A 16,851-nucleotide genomic window follows, 5' to 3' on the forward strand; every position below is an offset into this window, starting at 1 on the left:
GTGAGAAAAATTATACACAACTAAATTATTTATATTAGATTTATATTTGCAATTAAATGTGAATTTGCGGCATTTGCAAGACGTTTAGTTGGATACCGCGTATATAATAATAACTTAAAATATACATTTTCTTAAATTAAAAAATAATACTCAAATTTAACAAGTTCCACGAACAAATACAATAAAAATAAATACTTTAATAATCAAACAAAATTGAAAAAATAAATTAATAATTAAAATTTAATATTTCATTGTGTAGGATAACATTACTAACTTTTTGCTACACATTTTGAAATGACGTAAAATTGCGTCAAACTTGAATGTATTAATTATATCACAATATTTACTAAATTTAACAAATATGTTAGGTATCTAGCAGAAATTATTGCAGCATATTAAAACCATAATGGAGGTCAAAGTTTAGTGAAATCAATTTATATAATTGTTTCCCTGAGGTTTTAACATAATATCAATATTATCGGGTGCTGAAACTTGAAGTAAATTTATAGTTTGCGGACTTTCATAATTTCTTGAGACAGAATAAACAGATGCTCTTTGGTTATTTATATCAGGCTCATGTTGGAAAAGTTTGCAAGCCATGATATACCAAAAACTTTGTATAATATTTTTTATCAAACCTATAAATGTTTTCAACATTTATAAAGTCTAATTATTTTGTATTAAATAATATGCAAACTTATATAATATACACATACTTACCACTTGTAACAAATATACCTCCAACTGTGGCACATAATTTTACTAAAAATTGTGCTATAGTATCACGTTGGTGAGTAATTTTTATTTTTAAGGCGCTCATATCATATTTGAAAAATATGCCAGGTATTCCATGAGATCCTTTTAAATGATCGATAGGTCTTTGATGATCTTTTACGCTATATTGATATGTTTTAAATGTATTTAATAAAGTTCTTATATCAGTAGGAACTACTTCCACGAAATACTGATATAGCATCATATCTAAAATATAAATAAATTATTAATAATAACAAATAAATAAAGTAATTTAATTTATAATATTAATAAATTGAATTTTAATTTACTATTGTCAGCAATTTTTTCATCTCCTTCAAGAGGATGTACAATACCAGGACTAGGCCCTCCGAAAGAAAACTTATTAATTCTATGAGTAAAATTGTAATCTTTACTAGTCATAAATGCAGAAATATGTATGTGATCTCTTGGAAGAGGTAAAGATTTCCCAGCAGTTATGTGAAAGTTTCCTGCTACTTTATTCGCATTTATACTACCATGAATTCGACAGGCATCTGGCTTATATGATGGTTCGTGAGTTCTAAATCAAGTAATTTTACATATAAAATGAATCTGTATAAATGATTATTGCAAAGTAAAGTATACTATATAATCGCTTAAAAAGATATGTAAACCTTTTTGGCATTTCACTGCGCAATGTAATTTGATTAGATTTCCAAAGTAATTCATGGATTGCATGATATTCTTCTCTTAAATATGAATTCATATATTTCAAAGCTTCAAAATGTGATCTTTGCTCTGGACTCAACTCCCACCAAGTATCTTCTTCTTCTAAAGTATCAAAACCTACTAAATTCTGATTCGTAGAATCTAAAATATCTGCTCCTATACGACTACATGGCATCGCCACAGTTATATCAATATTAATTATTAATTTAGCATCAAAATCTGTATCTGGTTCAAATTTGAATTGTAATCTACTATCAAGGAAATAACTTGTTTCTGCTATTATTAAATAAGCTATAATACAAAATGTAAAAATAGAAACTGAAACATAGATAAAAAGAAATACACATACAATATTAAACATCTTTTATCTCACAACTTATTTTAAACTTTAAAAACATTATTCAAGTGTACTTACAAGTCCCACCAACTGCAGTTTTATCTACATATGGTTCAGGTACTTTAGGAAATGCATCAAGTTCTTTCACAGTCTTAATGTTAACGTGCCTTCTCCTCAACATTTTTTTATATAATTAAATACAACAAAATTTACAATTTCTTTCCAACAATCTATTTATAGTAACCTGCAATATAGACATTATAATTGTTTATTTTTCATATATTATTGTATCTTATATTTCATTATGGATTGTTTTATATATTTCTATTATATATTTTTGAAAATTAAATAAGATCTATTCGCATTTTGTTTTTAAATGATATACATATTCTTAAGAAACACAAATATGTCAAAGAAAAAACGTACATTCGTACGTCATTTATTTTAGGTTAGTGCCACAAATCATGACAACTGAAATTTAATTGGATACCATACAAAATTAATACGAATACAAATAATGTCAATTGATCCGTATAAGACAATATTTGTTATTATAAAAAATTACTTCAATAGAAAATTTATTCAGAATCGTAGTAATTATTATATATATAAATGAAAAACTTAAATCATTTCGTTGCATAAACAAGATTTTTAAAATTTTTACATGTATGTAAATATTTAAAACCAATAATATTCATCGATCCTCATACACAGTCATACGAAAAAATCAAATACAATTAATGCCTATTGTAAAAAATGCGTAATGGACAGCATAGAAGATCTGGTTGAGTTTAGTAATAATTAATTTTGTTCTTTTTAGGTTACGTTGGTTAGATTATTATATATAATGAACAACTTAGTAAATGTATGATATAAAAAGGAACATTAATTATTACTAAATTTGAAATATGTAATCAATTTTTTAATTTAAAAAATATCAGAATTTATTTATTAAAATATATTATTACTATTATATATACACATATAATATAATATATGTTTTCCCTCCCCCAATTATTTGTTAATATTATTTGAATTTGTTTCTTTATAATTATAGGATAGTTTTATAATTTGCTATTAGATTTAGCTTGTATAACTATACCATTATTTACAAAATTGTCTATTTCTTTAGAATCGTAACCTAATTCATTAAGAATGGCAATGCTATGTTCTCCTCGTTCTGGATTTTTACAAGTTGCCATTGAGATACCAGGTGTACGAGATAATCGTGGTGCAGGGTTTGGTATTACTAAATTATTTTTTGTAACTTTAAACGTTTCATTTTCTTCATTGTGTGGATGATACGGTGTGTCTTTTAAGTTTAAAATTGGTGTTACACAAGCATCTACGCCATCAAAAATAGCACACCATTCAGCCTGGGTTTTTTTCTTAAATAAATCAACAAACAATGCATGATTTTTATCAAAATTGGAAAATTGTGGTACTTCATCTTCAGATAAACCAAGTTTCTCTAACAAATTACTGTAGAATTTGTTTTCTATAGCACCAACGGCCATATAACGTTTATCCTTTGTTTCATAAGTATTGTAAAAATGTGTGCCTGTATCTAATCTGCAAGAACATATTTTAATTACTATTAACAAATCACATTCACATAATAAAATAGAAAAAAGAAAGATTAGTATCCTCACAAATTCTGTCCACGTGGATTACTCCATAACCAAGGTAACTGTTGAGACCTAAAGAACCAACTTCCTAAATACGCTGTACCTTCTACCATAGAAGCATCTACAACCTGGCCTAAATTACTACGGCTACGTTCAAAAAGTGCTAAAATGATACCTAATGCACACATTAAACCGCCACCACCAAAATCAGAAGCCAGATTGATAGGAGGTGTTGGCTTCTCATTAGCACGACCAAATAAAGAAAGTAAACCTAAATGAAAATTTGTAGATTTGTTAATAAAACAATAAATGATAACTTTATAAAATAAAAAGTGTTAATATTTATTATTATAATTGGTGTTGGGAACTCGAAAGTTCGTTGCTGCAAATACCAAATCCTGAAGGCGATCCTTCTATTTTTTTTTATTTATACATGTAAAAAATAATATTAGTACCTGATAAACCTACAAAATTAATATCATGACCTGCCATATCTGCATAAAGACCTTTTTGTCCAAATCCAGTTAATCTAGCATAAATGATCTGTTTGTTAATCTTCATTATATCATCAGGTCCTATTTTCATCTTTTCCATAACACCTATTGCATAAATTACATAGATAAAATAAAAATTTAATTTTTATATTTATATGATAGTATGCTGTTGACCTCTACGAAAAGGATCTATTATTACATCGCTATGTCTACTCATTTTTTTAAAAACTTCAACACCCTCCTTGGTTTTCAAATTTAATGCTATTGACCGTTTTCCATTAGCAGTGAAATCAGGAAATACTGTTCCACTTCCAACCTATAAATATTTGTAATATTAACAACAACAATTAAATTTAATATTCAAACAATTAAATTAAATATTTGTAAAATTAACAACAACAATTTTTTATCAAATAATTGTACTTACTTTATCTACTCTTATTACAGTAGCTCCAAATTCTGCTAATAACATTCCACAAAATGGTCCTGGAGCAAGTCCAGCCAGTTCTATAACTTTTATCCCTTTTAATGCCATTTTTGTTTGTTAAAAATTATATTAAATATAATTATACAAAATAATTATTCAATATATACCAACAACATATATATATATATATATATATATATATATATATATATATAGGAATATTATTTTTATTTTTATCTTTTTGTAGTATTCAATACTTTATTTGAAAATATATGGATCAAAATGGAAAAATGCTGTATCATATTAAAATAACTTAACCTCTGAGTATAAAATTTGGATAAGAAAGGATTATGCATAAGTATTATTTAGCATAACCAATTTACTGTTGCTAAGCAACCTAATGACGCATTTACGTACAGTCAATTTTAAGTGGAAAGAACAAAAATTTTGTTTTTCTTTGCCTTAAGGAAAATTTTTCCAAATATGATTGAACATTTTCAAACGAAACCTTAAATAATTATCGAAACTGCCATAATGACAAAATTTACAATGAATAAAGGTTAATGTAAGAATATTAAATCTCTTGTATAATTAGAAAATTTAGATTCTAAAACAATATTTACTTGAAGTTTTAATTGCATCTTTCATAAAAATAAAAATGACACGATTTCACAACAGTGATGTTAATCTCAAAAGCAGTGGTATGTATTTATTACATTCTTAAGTATAATAGTTTTTGAATCTTTTTCTTTAGAGTACTTATATATAAGTATTCTTTTTTGCATGCATGTATATTCCAAATCTAAGATGTTCCAAATGTTGCCTGAATTTGGAGTAATGTGAGTTTTCATTTTCTTCCAAATTATTTGACAATAAATTTGCCTATATTTTTATGACATATATATATTTATAAATTATATTATAAATACTATATGTGAAGAAGCTGAAAAATATATTTGAAAAACCTACTTCACAATACACCAAATCTATTTTTTGAATGACATAATATAATAATTAATAATAAATAATGATAAATAATTATTGAATATGATTGTCTTTTCTATTTAGTATATAACTTGGCTGGAGAAAATTATTTTGAACAATTATCCTCATATAACTCAATGCGATTTCATATACGTCGAGTTTTGTTAGCGAAAAGTGTTGTCGATGCTAGAAATAAGAAATATATAAATAATAAGAAAAAAAGAATTAAAAACACAACTTCCAAGAAAATTCAGTTTGGATAATTTTATTGATCAATTGGCTTTTGATACCAAACATCATCCTATGGTATGTTCATACATTTTTTAATATACATATGTGTTATAGAATATATAATACATAACTAATGAAAGCATTTTTATATTTCTTGGACGATAATTAAAATAGGATATGCTCAGGATGAATTTAGATAAATATTCTTCGCGTCACTCAGAAGACAATTGTGAAACATATCCATATAACATAAACGATATAGATTATTCACAATTAGCAATACAAACTGCTGATACTGAAAGTAACAGTAAAAATAATTATCAAAATCGTTCAATGTTAAAATCTAAAAAAATAGTATCAGATAGGAGTGAAAGTCGGCCTAAAACTGCTGGAAATAAACACATTAAAGAATTGAATTCGAAAAAACGTATCATTCATAGGTAAGATTAATGATTAATAATAATGATAATGATGACAATAATAATGATTGACGATCAGATTGAAATAACTTTTTACAATAGCTATAATAATATTTAAATTGATATTAAATGTTAATTTAATTAAATAAGAGCTTTCTTTAAAAAGAAAATGCAGGTGTAATGAGAAACCAATTTACGTTACCTGTGGAAAATCTTTTGAATCACCTACAAATCCTTATCATTCTGATTCTGGTTCAAGCTCCAGTTCTATAATACAAGAAGATCATACTTCTTCTTCCTTATCAAGTCCAGTGCAAATGCAGAAATTGAAGTATGCAGAAATTGAAGCAAAAGAGGATGCAAGATACGTTAAATTTGCATACGAGATTACCAAAGATATTATTAAATGTGGTATCTATACTGATAAGGAACTAAATGAAATATTTAAAAAACATTTACAACGACATAGAACTACACTTGATCTGGTAAATATATGCCTATCTAAATACATATAAATTGTATTTTTAAGTTATAAAACGTATGAAAATCTTATTTTATTTTTTATATAGAATAAAATGTTGAAAGAAATATATCGATTGAAAACTTTTTTAAATGTGTCAGAAGAGTCTGATGCATCGGATGATGATACAGAATTTTCTAATATGGGTCAAATACAGTTACAAGAAGTCAGACCACCAACCCCACCAAAGATACTAGATGAGAACAAAGTAATAGGAAAGTTATTATCCTACCAAAAATTAATGGAAACTCAATGCAACAAAGAACCAAGATCAAAAAAGTCAGTAGTTTTGATTGATGCAAATCCAGAACTTCTTATAACAGAGCGTGACGTAATTACATCATTATTAGAAGTTGGCATAGATCCTAAACAAGCAGAAAATATTTGTAAAAGTTTGCATCATAAGAGTATGGAAAGTGTTCTTGATAATATGGTATTGTTTTGATGATGATCATTTGTATTGCACTTTTTAAACTCCATTTATTGCAAAACTATATTTTAATTATGGTATAAATATTACAGGTAGAATTAAAAATAAATAGTATTCCTAATAAATTAGAAACTCTTCCTGATAAATTAAACAATGTAGAACTTCAGAAAGAAAATACATTTGGTCCAGAAAACACGTTTCTTGAAGATTTGAAATCAGGAACTAAAAATCATATTTTAGAAAACGAGAACAAGAGCTCAACCACAGATGATCTTTCATCAAAACAGGATGAAACGATTCAAACACCGCAAAGCCCAGTGACTCTGCACAATGATAATTATACAGAGCCGTAAGCTATTTCTATTTGCTTAATTACACATTACATCTTCATAAAAAAAAAAATTTGTAAAAATGCTTATAAAAACTTCGGTTTATTTATTTTGTTGTGTGTAGCAAACAGAGCAGCTGATAATATTTGTTACTCTGTATATAGTTAACAAATAAGTTAATGTTTTTGTGATGTAAAATATATTGATATTGTGTTAATTGTATATACATTAATTATATTAGTGTATGTAACAAGTAATTATAAAATTATAAATAAAATTTATGCACAAGAATGTGCTCGACATTTTTGCGATTACATCAAGAAGAGAGCATGCCATTAAATGTTGCGGATGAAGTCATTCAAACAGAAATACAAATAAATGTTGGTTCAAGAATGAAAATAAACAAAATAGAAGTACAAGCTACAGAAGTATACAAAGAAAAGAAGAAATATATAGATGAAAATATGGAGGTTCCGAGTATTCCTCCAACAGATATTCTCCCATGTAATCGTGGCAAAATAGGTGAAATCGCACAATGCTATAGAAAAATAGCACATGCTATAGAAAAACCAAAAGAAAAATTTGATTATGAATATCAAATACCAATAACTGATTCAACACAAAAGTTTCTTCCGTCACAAAAAATAAAAAAAAATCCAAAAAATCTTCGCATAAGTAATATGGTGTGTTTTATATTCAAATATAAATTATAATGAAAAAGAGAATTTGTATAATAAATGTTGATAACTTTTTCAGACAAAGTCAACAGCTCAAACAAACAAATTAAAGAAAGATAAGATTCCAAAGAAATCTGGATTTTCGAAAACTGTTGATAATAAGCCGATCAAAAGTATCTCTATTAAACCAAAAAGAGATGTACTGGAAAAAAAAGATAAAGAATTAAAAAAATTAGTAGCAATTCCTCGTAAGAAAAAAGAAAAAATTAATGAATCGATTCGAAATAGTAGTATAACAGATCAAATCGATACAATGATACATCAAGAAAGTAAAAAGGTAAAAAAATTTAACTTAGACGTATAGAGAATTTTTTTAATTATTAACAAATTTAACATATGATTCAGGAACAAAATGAAATAGAAATGAATGTGTCCAAATTAAATGGATATGAATCAACAGTTAACAAGGAAATAAAAATTTTTTTAAGTGGAACTGATAAGAATGACAAAAACAATTATATCTTAAAATGACCTAAAAAAAATAAAAACATCTTTATAAGTTGTAATTGTCTATAATATAAATAGTATAATGTAGTATATATATATACTTCATTAATGTTCAATCTTTTTAGATTTTTGTAAATGTTAAGGATTATTTGATATTTGCATAAAAAGATACACTTATATCATTACATACACATTTATTCTTCTATATTATAAGTGTTATATTACAGAGATTCCTATATTATTTCGAGAATATCATGAAACTTGTTTTTTTTTTTCCTTTCTTTTTTCATAAAAATAAAATATATAGTAAAAAATATATGTCCTGTTTTGTGTATACATACACATAGTTTATCTACACATAATTACATGATGCACCTATAAATGTGCAAACCCGAACAAGTTTTCACAGTTAAATTACAGTGAAACACGAGTATACTAAAATATTTTATTATATTGCATCGCAAATAAATTTTGTATAATAGTCTATTTGTATCTATCTGGAATAAAACTCACTTATTCCTTTCATTATTATACTTAGATTTTCCCAAGTTCATAACTAAGTAAGTCTATTTGTGCACTGTGCTTTGTACATTCGTTACGTCTCTTTTTTCTCAGAGAACTCGAGATAAAAATACTTTTACTAGTATCATAATATAAAATACAATTTTTAACTAAATTATTCACTGTAGATATTTAATAATGCTTAATAAGTAAAAATGGTAACTATAAAAGAAAAGAAAAGTAAATAAAAGATAATATTTATCAAAATATACTAAAGAAAAATAAAACAAGATCTGTGATATTCGATATATGCTAATCAATCAGGCTATTGAGTTATTTGCAATATCTAACACAAACTCGGTTAGCTACTGAAAATATAACTAGTCACTTTTGAGATGTGTATGATTGTAGAATATTTCTGTACTATGCATTATAAAAAAGAAGATAGAAGCATAGTATTATATTAGCTGCCATCAGATGCATTAGAGGAAGTATCTTCAAGTTCCGGTGCACCTGGTTTACGATTCAATATATTTGAAATATCCGTTAAACGTCTGACAATAAAATCAGGCTGTGGATCATCTGCATTTAAATGTGGTTTGTCTACAATTGGTATCCATACAGTGGCACCAAAACCTGCTTCTATTCCACCTGATTTAATACGTAAAACATATTACTAGATTTATATATTAAATGTATTTTGTTTGTATATATATAATATAATATATTAATAGTGATCTCTAAGGAAGGATTATACAAATAGAACGTACCTAAGATATCTGTTTCTAATTTATCACCAATCATTATGCAATTACTTGGTGCTACACGAAGTAACTGACATGCCTCTTCAAAAATTCTTGTTTCTGGCTTTTCCCATGGTAAATCACCTGATACTAAAATAATATCAAAGTATTGTTCCAATGAAAGCTTTCTCACTTTTTCCCATTGTGAATTGGATGGTCCATTCGTTATTAATCCCAACAAATATTTTTCTTTCAACCGTCGAAGTAATGCAATAACATCAGATTCTAATGCCAAATATTGGTATCTTAAATACAGCCAACGCTCGTAAACATTTTTGGCTAAATACGAATACTTTTCTCCTAATGCTTTTTTCCATAATAACATTCGCCAAGCATCTAACAAGCAGGTACAATTATCTGGACATTTTCTGAATAGCTTCAAATACGTAGTCGTTATTTTAATGGATACTTCTTCAGGAATTCCATATTCTTGTGTCAGCTCCTCAGCCAGCTAAAGGTACATATATAATATCATAGATTAGATTTAGATTTCACATTCATTTTTTTTATTTCAAGTAATGTTAAGAATGATGAATGAAAATGAAAAATGAGAGGAAAATAAAGGACAGTAATGATCTCCACATTCAATAAATTGCTATTTATGAAAGTGCTTTCATCACTTATTATTATTAAACACATGATAATATAATATATGAAAAATTAAACTATTTATAAAACAATATAATAATAAATAAAGTATAGTTCTTTGAAATGGACAAAATATTGAACGTGGATTTATATACAGTTTAAAAAAGACTTCACTGGACCAAAGGACAGAAGCGATAAATTAGGATTATATAGGACATTTAATTCATATTAATGATTACCTAGAAAATGCATTGATTCATTGAAATACTCGAGCCGATTAGTGGACACTCGAAGTAGCACCCGCGGACGTTGCTGTAATCACAACAAAATCAGTTGTGCCAACAACAAATTTATGATGCTCCAACTCTATAAATTGTAGCTATGAAATTGTACCCATCCATTAGATTAAATAATAATTAAAAAGAATTAGATATTCAATCATAATTAAAAGATACGCTCACATTCATGTTCAGGATGAATGTTATGGTTCGCTATTTGTGCCAATAAAAAAAAAGTAAAGATAAATCGTAAGAGTATTTGTTTTAATAGAAAAATGCTTTTGTCATGTTACAAAGCTGTTAATATATTTCTCTTTAATGATAACAACGATATTTCTCTAAATCTATTATTACAAATGAAATAAAAGATATAAATTATATTGTGCTATCATTTTTCTTTTTTATTACATAATAAAGTTTTTTTTTTTAAATCTTTTTACATTTTTATTTTACATATATCTTCTAAGGTAAATCAAACGTTTGTAATTATTTTTCTTTATTAAAACAAAATTGTGTATATAACATAATCAGTTACATCCAAACAAAATATAATAAAAAATGAATGAAAAAATTAAACATATTTTTTATAAATCTAAATATTCATGTTAATAACATGTAGAAGATTGTTTTTAGAAAATCCTGTTTCTTTCCTGCTGCCAAATACAAACTATTTCCAGATAGACTAATATCTAAATTTATATCTGATTTACGTATGTATAGACATTTTCGATAGACAAAATTTGAAGAGATTTTAGAGTAGTTTTGGCTGAACGAAATATTATATTTTATGTACTTCAATTATAAAACTACTTTTGTCAACATTATAATTTATTGTTTTATAATAAAATAAATTGATGTATTCTATTTGTAATTGTAAACACACAAAGCATATTAAATTTTTCAAAAAATAATAAAAATTACTTTTAATTTTAATGGAGAGTATACATAATATAAAAGTTATTAAAAAGAATTTAATTTTAATCTCCAAATAAGTGCTTTCCAAGTTCCATCAAACGATGATTTCTGCATACTGTCAATGCTCCGCATTTCTTCAAAACTACTGCAACGCCTTTATCTGCCTTCACCAAATGACATAGAAGATCTTCAAAAGCAGATTTTACATTTGGTTGTAAACTACCAACTTTAACTTTTTTCAGAGTTTCAATTATTTCTTCTACCCATCCAGATTCAATTGTAAATTGTGATAACCATGGTATTACTTGTAATACTCCAGCCATTGTTTGCATCCCAAGAAACCAGAGTTCCATAAGTTCCATCCAACGTTCTTTATAGGACATAGCAACAACTAATTCAGTTGGATCATTACTTTCATCTATTATATATGCATCCCATAAAAATCTAATGGTAGCTTGAATATAACGACAAATTGAAAAGTCATTCTTCTTAATACGCTGTGCTTGTTGCTTTAATAATAAGAGTCCTAAGACTGCTAAGTGACCATGTAGAACTAAATTATCTGGCATTTGTTTCAATTCCGGAAGATTATTGAAAATGAATTTCAATAAATTAATATATATTGGAGATTTCTCTACTAATTTGGCTTCTAGCACCGTTATATTCATTAAGACATTGCATATAGAAACCATTGCTTGTCTTGAATCCTGCATTTCTTCTAAAGTTTGTAAATCAAGCTCATCTGTTTTATCAGTTTCTTTCAATGCTTTTAAGCGTTCTGACCTAGGAACTGGTGGTTTTTTGTAATGTACTATTGTCCAATGATAAGATAAACTTTCAAATAAGACTTCATCTTGTTTGTGAGCAAGTAAAATTTGCCTAGCATCTTCTTCTACCGCTAAATAACACAAGGCTGGTAGAAGCAATCTTAATAAATCAACTTCACTAAGTGGATCACATGGTATAGATTCTGCAGAGGATGATCCTTCTTCGTTTTTGGTACTTCCACCTTTAGCACCTGCTTTAGCTTTTTCCGCAAGTTTTCTATTACGATATGCATAAAATGTATCATTGGCTATTGTTAATACAAATGGCAATACCGCATAAACTTGTGGTCTCATAGCAGTTGTTTCTTGTGCCAGCCATGCTGCAACTACTCTAACCATTGCACAAACGAAAATACGTTCTTTGATATCAGTCAATTCTTTCATTTTTGATACTGAATTTAATAGGCCAATAATAGCAGCAAAAGCACCCTTCAAAGCTGTATATAAGGATTGTTTTTCTTTTTGTTCTAAATCTAATTGATCTGAGATAATATACATGAGAGAAATTTCAAGAATGCCAAAACAAGCTGTAACTAAATCACCATTTGTAACAACAGTTTTAAGCTGATGACCTTCTAATTGCATTCTAACTTCTATTGATGCTAACTGAATTAATAATAATATGAGTATCTTTGGTTTGTCCTTATTTAACATGGTCCATTCAGCACCTAAGAGATCCATCATAACTGAAGCTAATTTCAAAGCAGGATCTCGTTGATTTTTTCCTATCTTAGAACCAAGAATATCGCTCAATCCTTTGTGAATACTAAGTGGCCAGGATTCATCTTTTGCAGATGCTGATATCATTTCTTTTCTGCAAGAAACTAATAATGCTTGCAAAATGCTACATAATTTAAATTTTCTCTCTGTGTGATCTGTTTCAAAATCGCACGCAATTTTATTCATAATTGCATGGAAAGGTATTGTATCAGTTGCATCCCAAGCATCTGGACCATATCTTCCAACTAAAGTAACTAAAATTTCTAGAGCTTCGTCAGTTTGAAAACTTTTCTCTGAATAAATATCACACATTTTAGATATTGCTTTATGTTCCAGGAGTATTTTTTGACCTGGTAAAAATTGTGCAATGCTTTGCAAGCATCTATAAGCTTCCATAACAATAATTAACATGTCATCGACTGAATCTTCATCCGCTTGAGAAATAATTTCAAGAAGAGCAGGAGCATGCGTTACCATATCTGGATGAGATGCTAATTCTGGCTCTCCGCAAAAGGCAGAAAGAATTGATAGTGCTACTGATTTATATACTTGTGCTGGACAATCGACAGGAACCGTGTCGCTAGATAATAATTTTTTTATAAATTTTGTACCAATGGCTTCGAAAAGCATTTGCTTAGCAGCCAGATTACAATCCGTGGCATTAACTAATTTAGTTACCATAAAAAGGACTGCAAACTTTTCTGAATCTGTATTAACAGACTTCAAAATGGAAGCGCATTTTTTGACTTCCTCTGGAATACTCATATTGCTGCTTTATTTTTATCAATGAATTATAAATAAATATATGTATATATAAGTCTATACATATACAAAATAAAGCAATACGTCACTGACCACTCTTCACAAAATGCATCGAATATCGATGCTCCAAAATAAGAATGTATTCATAAGAATTCACAAATGAAAAATGTTCAAGAGTCACGCCTTACACGTACCACTGTCGAAAGGAAACTGGCATAGAAGCTAGCTACTAGGACAAACACCTCAAGCTCTATAGCCTTGCCCTTTGACACGTTCTCTCTCTCTCTTGGTTTAAAAATAACTTCTTAGTTTGAAACTATGGTCCGTACGTGTAAACGCTTTCGTGAAAAGTCAAGTGAGTCTCCGTTGTCTTTCTGTTCTTCCCAATAAGAGAATAATTCTTTATTGACTCAAGATTAATGAAAGGTGAAATAAGCATTTCTCATTCTTCTTATCCAAGATATCGAACGATTTAACTTTCTCTCTTTTTATATATTTGTCCTTTTATATTAAAATAAATATTTTATCTTATTTTGATACGAATATCGAGTAGTTCAATTTCATCAATTATTTTCCATCGTGCCATTTGTTGGTTACAAAATGACAACATTAAAATTTTCGTATTTTTTTATATTATTATATTATTCCTTCGAAATAAGTTTGAAGAAGTACGTGGAAAGTAAATACGTGGGTGGTATTCAAAGAAGAATGTTAAAAAACACGTTGCTGCGTTGGTGAGCACTTTCTGCGTCTCGCGCGCATCAACGATGAAAAGATACCGCGCGGTAGGTACGAAAATAGTTCTCGCGGAGAAAGTGCTATAACGGGGAGTCGGCTCGAATTACAACCGTCAAGGGGGACGTATCTATTTCGGGTTTGATCTCCGTCGACGAGAATGGAGAGAACAACTTACAAAGGATAAAACGTCGCATATCTTACTGCGAAGCTCTCCGTTGCAAGAGCAATGTGCATAAAACGCGACGCGTCTGACCTCTGCCGACCTACTGATTAACTCTCTACTTAAATTTACTATGAGTAACTAGTAATATATGTACATTGAAGAATATGCATATATATACATGCATTTTACGTATGCATGTCATACCATCCTTGCCACATACGCATAAATACATATATATATATATATATATATATATATATATATATATATATATTATATATATACACATTATACAGCATTAATAAGATGAAAGAATGAAAGAGACGGAATGAGAGAAGGAAAGGGGTAAAGGTTGGTTTCTAAATATAAACGGTTTAAAACATTACATAGATATAAATATATATATACCTTTCGACAAGTTCGACTGTCTGCTTTTCTTGTTTCGATAACAGTATTGTCCAAATCGAAGAATACAGCATTAATATCAGCCAAGCGAAAGTTCTTTGCTTTGAAAGTCGCCATTGTTATTTTCTAGAAGATAGGAATTCTGATAACCATGCGTCGGTGAAGCTGCCAATTAATATCACTTTATGACCCGTGTATACGAACGCTCGTTCACATTTAACGGTTTTCTTCCTGCCCTCTTTCCCTTTTATCCTCTTTCTTTCTTAGGTCTTCCTACTACTTTCCTTTTCCTACTCCCACTTTTTTTTGTTCTCTTATCAAATGAACGTCTCGAAGCGCCACGTTCGACACTCCTTTCGACACAGGCTTTCCTATTTCCCCTACTCCCATATTTTATTATCACGATTAAATCGTAAATTTTCCGTGGCATCACCCTATTACTAATCTTTGATCTCGTGATGCATGTTTACTTGTTTACGTATCACTTACAGATTAGGAATATTTCTTACAAATTGTAAACTTAAATTTTTATATGCATAGAAATTACGCATCGTTCAATAAAAAAAAAAGTCACTGTTCCAAAAAAATTTGCGTGATGACATCTATACAGACATAAAGGAACTAATGCATTCGTTTCATTGATAATTCCTTTCAAACTTTATTTACTGTTGATTTGTTAAGATGATTATTAAAATAACTACAATTTTTCAAATCACGATGTTAATAATTTGTAACAATATGTATGTTAGATTTAATATTTGGAAGTAATGTTACAATTAATATTAGATACAACTATTAACACATCACTTATCAGCAGTAAATTAAGTAGCTAAAAATGTATGAACAAATATCGACTAATTTGAATTCGAATTCTTTGGTAATACTGAGAAATTTGTATGGAGGAAATAATATAAAAATTTACGACATTGTTTCATTAACAGAAAGTTAATGATTATTAACACACATGGACAAAACTTTCCTCTACAATTTTTAATAGTATCTATTAAGTGAATCTTAAGAATCATCATTTAGTGTCATTAAATTAATATTTATTATCATTAACATTCGTAAACTTTCCAAGAAACTATTAAGTATTCTAGAAAAAGCTTCAAATAATTTCATTTTTTCTCTCTTTCTCTCTCTCTCTTTCCTGAGAGCAATTATGATAAACTCTGTAATTTAATGTGAACAATCGAATTACAATTAGAGTGGAAAAGAATAAGCGTCATACATTTTCAACATGTACAGGAAAAATTTTTACTTTATATAAATTTAATAAATAAAAATTGGCAATATTGTTTAAAAAATGATTGATAACAATGACAACATTATTCATACTATTAATAATAATCTTTACTGTTTTAATATAATAAACCACGGACCTTAGATAAGAAGGAAAACGATCGCTATAGGTAATTTGTCATAAATTGTATTCCCTAAAAAAGTTACAAAATATAAATACTTATTTCTGCCACTAGGACGGCATAGTGATTACCTCAATCCTAGTGACATCACAAAAAATTATTGAGCATTGCGTATTTGTAAATATACATGTGGATAAATATTTTTAACGGTGTTCAACATTTTTACGTTTTTCAAGAAATAAAAATAGTATTGTTGAAAATGGTGAAAAAGTGTACTATAAAAAATTGTTTTAGTGGCTCTTCAGCTGAAAGGAAATTAAAATCGGAGTTAAATCAACGA

General features: G+C 27.8%; 6 protein-coding genes across 9 annotated transcripts; 2 read left to right on the forward strand and 4 right to left on the reverse strand.

Moving 5' to 3' along the window:
- Positions 1–395: 395 nt before the first annotated feature.
- On the reverse strand, positions 396–2,602 carry LOC107070568 (endoplasmic reticulum-Golgi intermediate compartment protein 2). Of its 3 annotated transcripts, none has more exons than XM_015328885.2 (6): positions 2,466–2,602; positions 1,880–2,045; positions 1,410–1,782; positions 1,065–1,315; positions 721–981; positions 396–638 (listed from the first exon to the last, which is right to left on the reverse strand). In XM_015328885.2, exons 2-6 carry the CDS (start codon positions 1,980–1,982, stop codon positions 430–432), a joined length of 1,197 nt encoding a protein of 398 aa, XP_015184371.1. In that variant the 5' UTR covers positions 1,983–2,045; positions 2,466–2,602; the 3' UTR covers positions 396–429. The 3 variants fall into 3 exon arrangements, with proteins under 3 accessions (XP_015184371.1, XP_015184370.1, XP_089030778.1); XM_015328884.2 differs by having other exon boundaries at positions 2,228–2,578; XM_089174652.1 differs by having other exon boundaries at positions 1,880–2,573.
- A 106-nt stretch (positions 2,603–2,708) lies between these two features.
- On the reverse strand, positions 2,709–5,035 carry Amacr (Alpha-methylacyl-CoA racemase). 2 transcript variants are annotated; one of them, XM_089174656.1, is made up of 6 exons: positions 4,974–5,035; positions 4,351–4,436; positions 4,098–4,239; positions 3,885–4,028; positions 3,454–3,700; positions 2,709–3,373 (listed from the first exon to the last, which is right to left on the reverse strand). In XM_089174656.1, the coding sequence occupies exons 1-6, from the start codon at positions 4,996–4,998 to the stop codon at positions 2,866–2,868; spliced, it is 1,152 nt and encodes a 383-aa protein (XP_089030782.1). In that variant the 5' UTR covers positions 4,999–5,035; the 3' UTR covers positions 2,709–2,865. The 2 variants fall into 2 exon arrangements, with proteins under 2 accessions (XP_089030782.1, XP_015184373.1); XM_015328887.2 differs by lacking the exon at positions 4,974–5,035 and having other exon boundaries at positions 4,351–4,490.
- On the forward strand, positions 4,912–7,529 carry LOC107070570 (uncharacterized). The gene is given in 8 exon segments (XM_015328888.2): positions 4,912–5,051; positions 5,419–5,549; positions 5,551–5,640; positions 5,740–6,005; positions 6,151–6,469; positions 6,554–6,937; positions 7,027–7,283; positions 7,388–7,529. Coding segments are annotated over 8 exon segments (1,506 nt in total). The 5' UTR covers positions 4,912–5,008; the 3' UTR covers positions 7,404–7,529.
- A 24-nt stretch (positions 7,530–7,553) lies between these two features.
- LOC149031830 (uncharacterized) lies at positions 7,554–9,328 on the forward strand. The gene is made up of 3 exons (XM_089174658.1): positions 7,554–7,946; positions 8,020–8,277; positions 8,346–9,328. The coding sequence occupies exons 1-3, from the start codon at positions 7,554–7,556 to the stop codon at positions 8,469–8,471; spliced, it is 777 nt and encodes a 258-aa protein (XP_089030784.1). The 3' UTR covers positions 8,472–9,328.
- LOC107070572 (N-acylneuraminate-9-phosphatase) lies at positions 8,622–15,711 on the reverse strand. Its single transcript, XM_015328891.2, has 3 exons — positions 15,151–15,711; positions 9,719–10,202; positions 8,622–9,599 (listed from the first exon to the last, which is right to left on the reverse strand). The coding sequence occupies exons 1-3, from the start codon at positions 15,262–15,264 to the stop codon at positions 9,412–9,414; spliced, it is 786 nt and encodes a 261-aa protein (XP_015184377.1). The 5' UTR covers positions 15,265–15,711; the 3' UTR covers positions 8,622–9,411.
- On the reverse strand, positions 10,897–14,980 carry Neurochondrin (neurochondrin). The gene has a single exon (XM_015328890.2). The coding sequence runs from the start codon at positions 13,842–13,844 to the stop codon at positions 11,595–11,597; it is 2,250 nt and encodes a 749-aa protein (XP_015184376.1). The 5' UTR covers positions 13,845–14,980; the 3' UTR covers positions 10,897–11,594.
- Positions 15,712–16,851: the final 1,140 nt, after the last annotated feature.

Source organism: Polistes dominula, unplaced genomic scaffold (assembly GCF_049000335.1).
Source record: "Polistes dominula isolate Pdom_NZ unplaced genomic scaffold, Pdom_raw_medaka contig_16, whole genome shotgun sequence".
In the NCBI taxonomy this organism is placed as follows: domain Eukaryota; kingdom Metazoa; phylum Arthropoda; class Insecta; order Hymenoptera; family Vespidae; genus Polistes; species Polistes dominula.

Excerpts from the sequence above, each read along its gene's own strand:
- LOC107070568 (XM_015328885.2), bottom strand. The coding sequence starts at position 1,982 with ATGTTGAGGAGAAGGCACGTTAACATTAAGACTGTGAAAGAACTTGAT. Across the intron at positions 1,783-1,879 it reads AACTGCAGTTGGTGGGACTT|TTTCTATTTTTACATTTTGT; the intron begins GTAAGTACACTT and ends TCTATGTTTCAG. Across the intron at positions 639-720 it reads AGGTATATTTGTTACAAGTG|GTTTGATAAAAAATATTATA; the intron begins GTAAGTATGTGT and ends AAACATTTATAG.
- Amacr (XM_089174656.1), bottom strand. The coding sequence starts at position 4,998 with ATGAAAGATGCAATTAAAACTTCAA. Across the intron at positions 4,437-4,973 it reads AGATGCAATTAAAACTTCAA|TTATAGAACTGGCTGGACTT; the intron begins GTAAATATTGTT and ends AAGGGATAAAAG. Across the intron at positions 4,240-4,350 it reads CTGTAATAAGAGTAGATAAA|GTTGGAAGTGGAACAGTATT; the intron begins GTAAGTACAATT and ends AAATATTTATAG.
- LOC149031830 (XM_089174658.1), top strand. The coding sequence starts at position 7,554 with ATGTGCTCGACATTTTTGCGATTACATCAAGAAGAGAGCATGCCATTA. Across the intron at positions 7,947-8,019 it reads ATCTTCGCATAAGTAATATG|ACAAAGTCAACAGCTCAAAC; the intron begins GTGTGTTTTATA and ends TAACTTTTTCAG. Across the intron at positions 8,278-8,345 it reads TACATCAAGAAAGTAAAAAG|GAACAAAATGAAATAGAAAT; the intron begins GTAAAAAAATTT and ends CATATGATTCAG.
- Neurochondrin (XM_015328890.2), bottom strand. The coding sequence starts at position 13,844 with ATGAGTATTCCAGAGGAAGTCAAAAAATGCGCTTCCATTTTGAAGTCT.
- LOC107070572 (XM_015328891.2), bottom strand. The coding sequence starts at position 15,264 with ATGGCGACTTTCAAAGCAAAGAACTTTCGCTTGGCTGATATTAATGCT. Across the intron at positions 10,203-15,150 it reads ACAGTCGAACTTGTCGAAAG|CTGGCTGAGGAGCTGACACA; the intron begins GTATATATATAT and ends ATGTACCTTTAG. Across the intron at positions 9,600-9,718 it reads ATTAGAAACAGATATCTTAG|GTGGAATAGAAGCAGGTTTT; the intron begins GTACGTTCTATT and ends GTATTAAATCAG.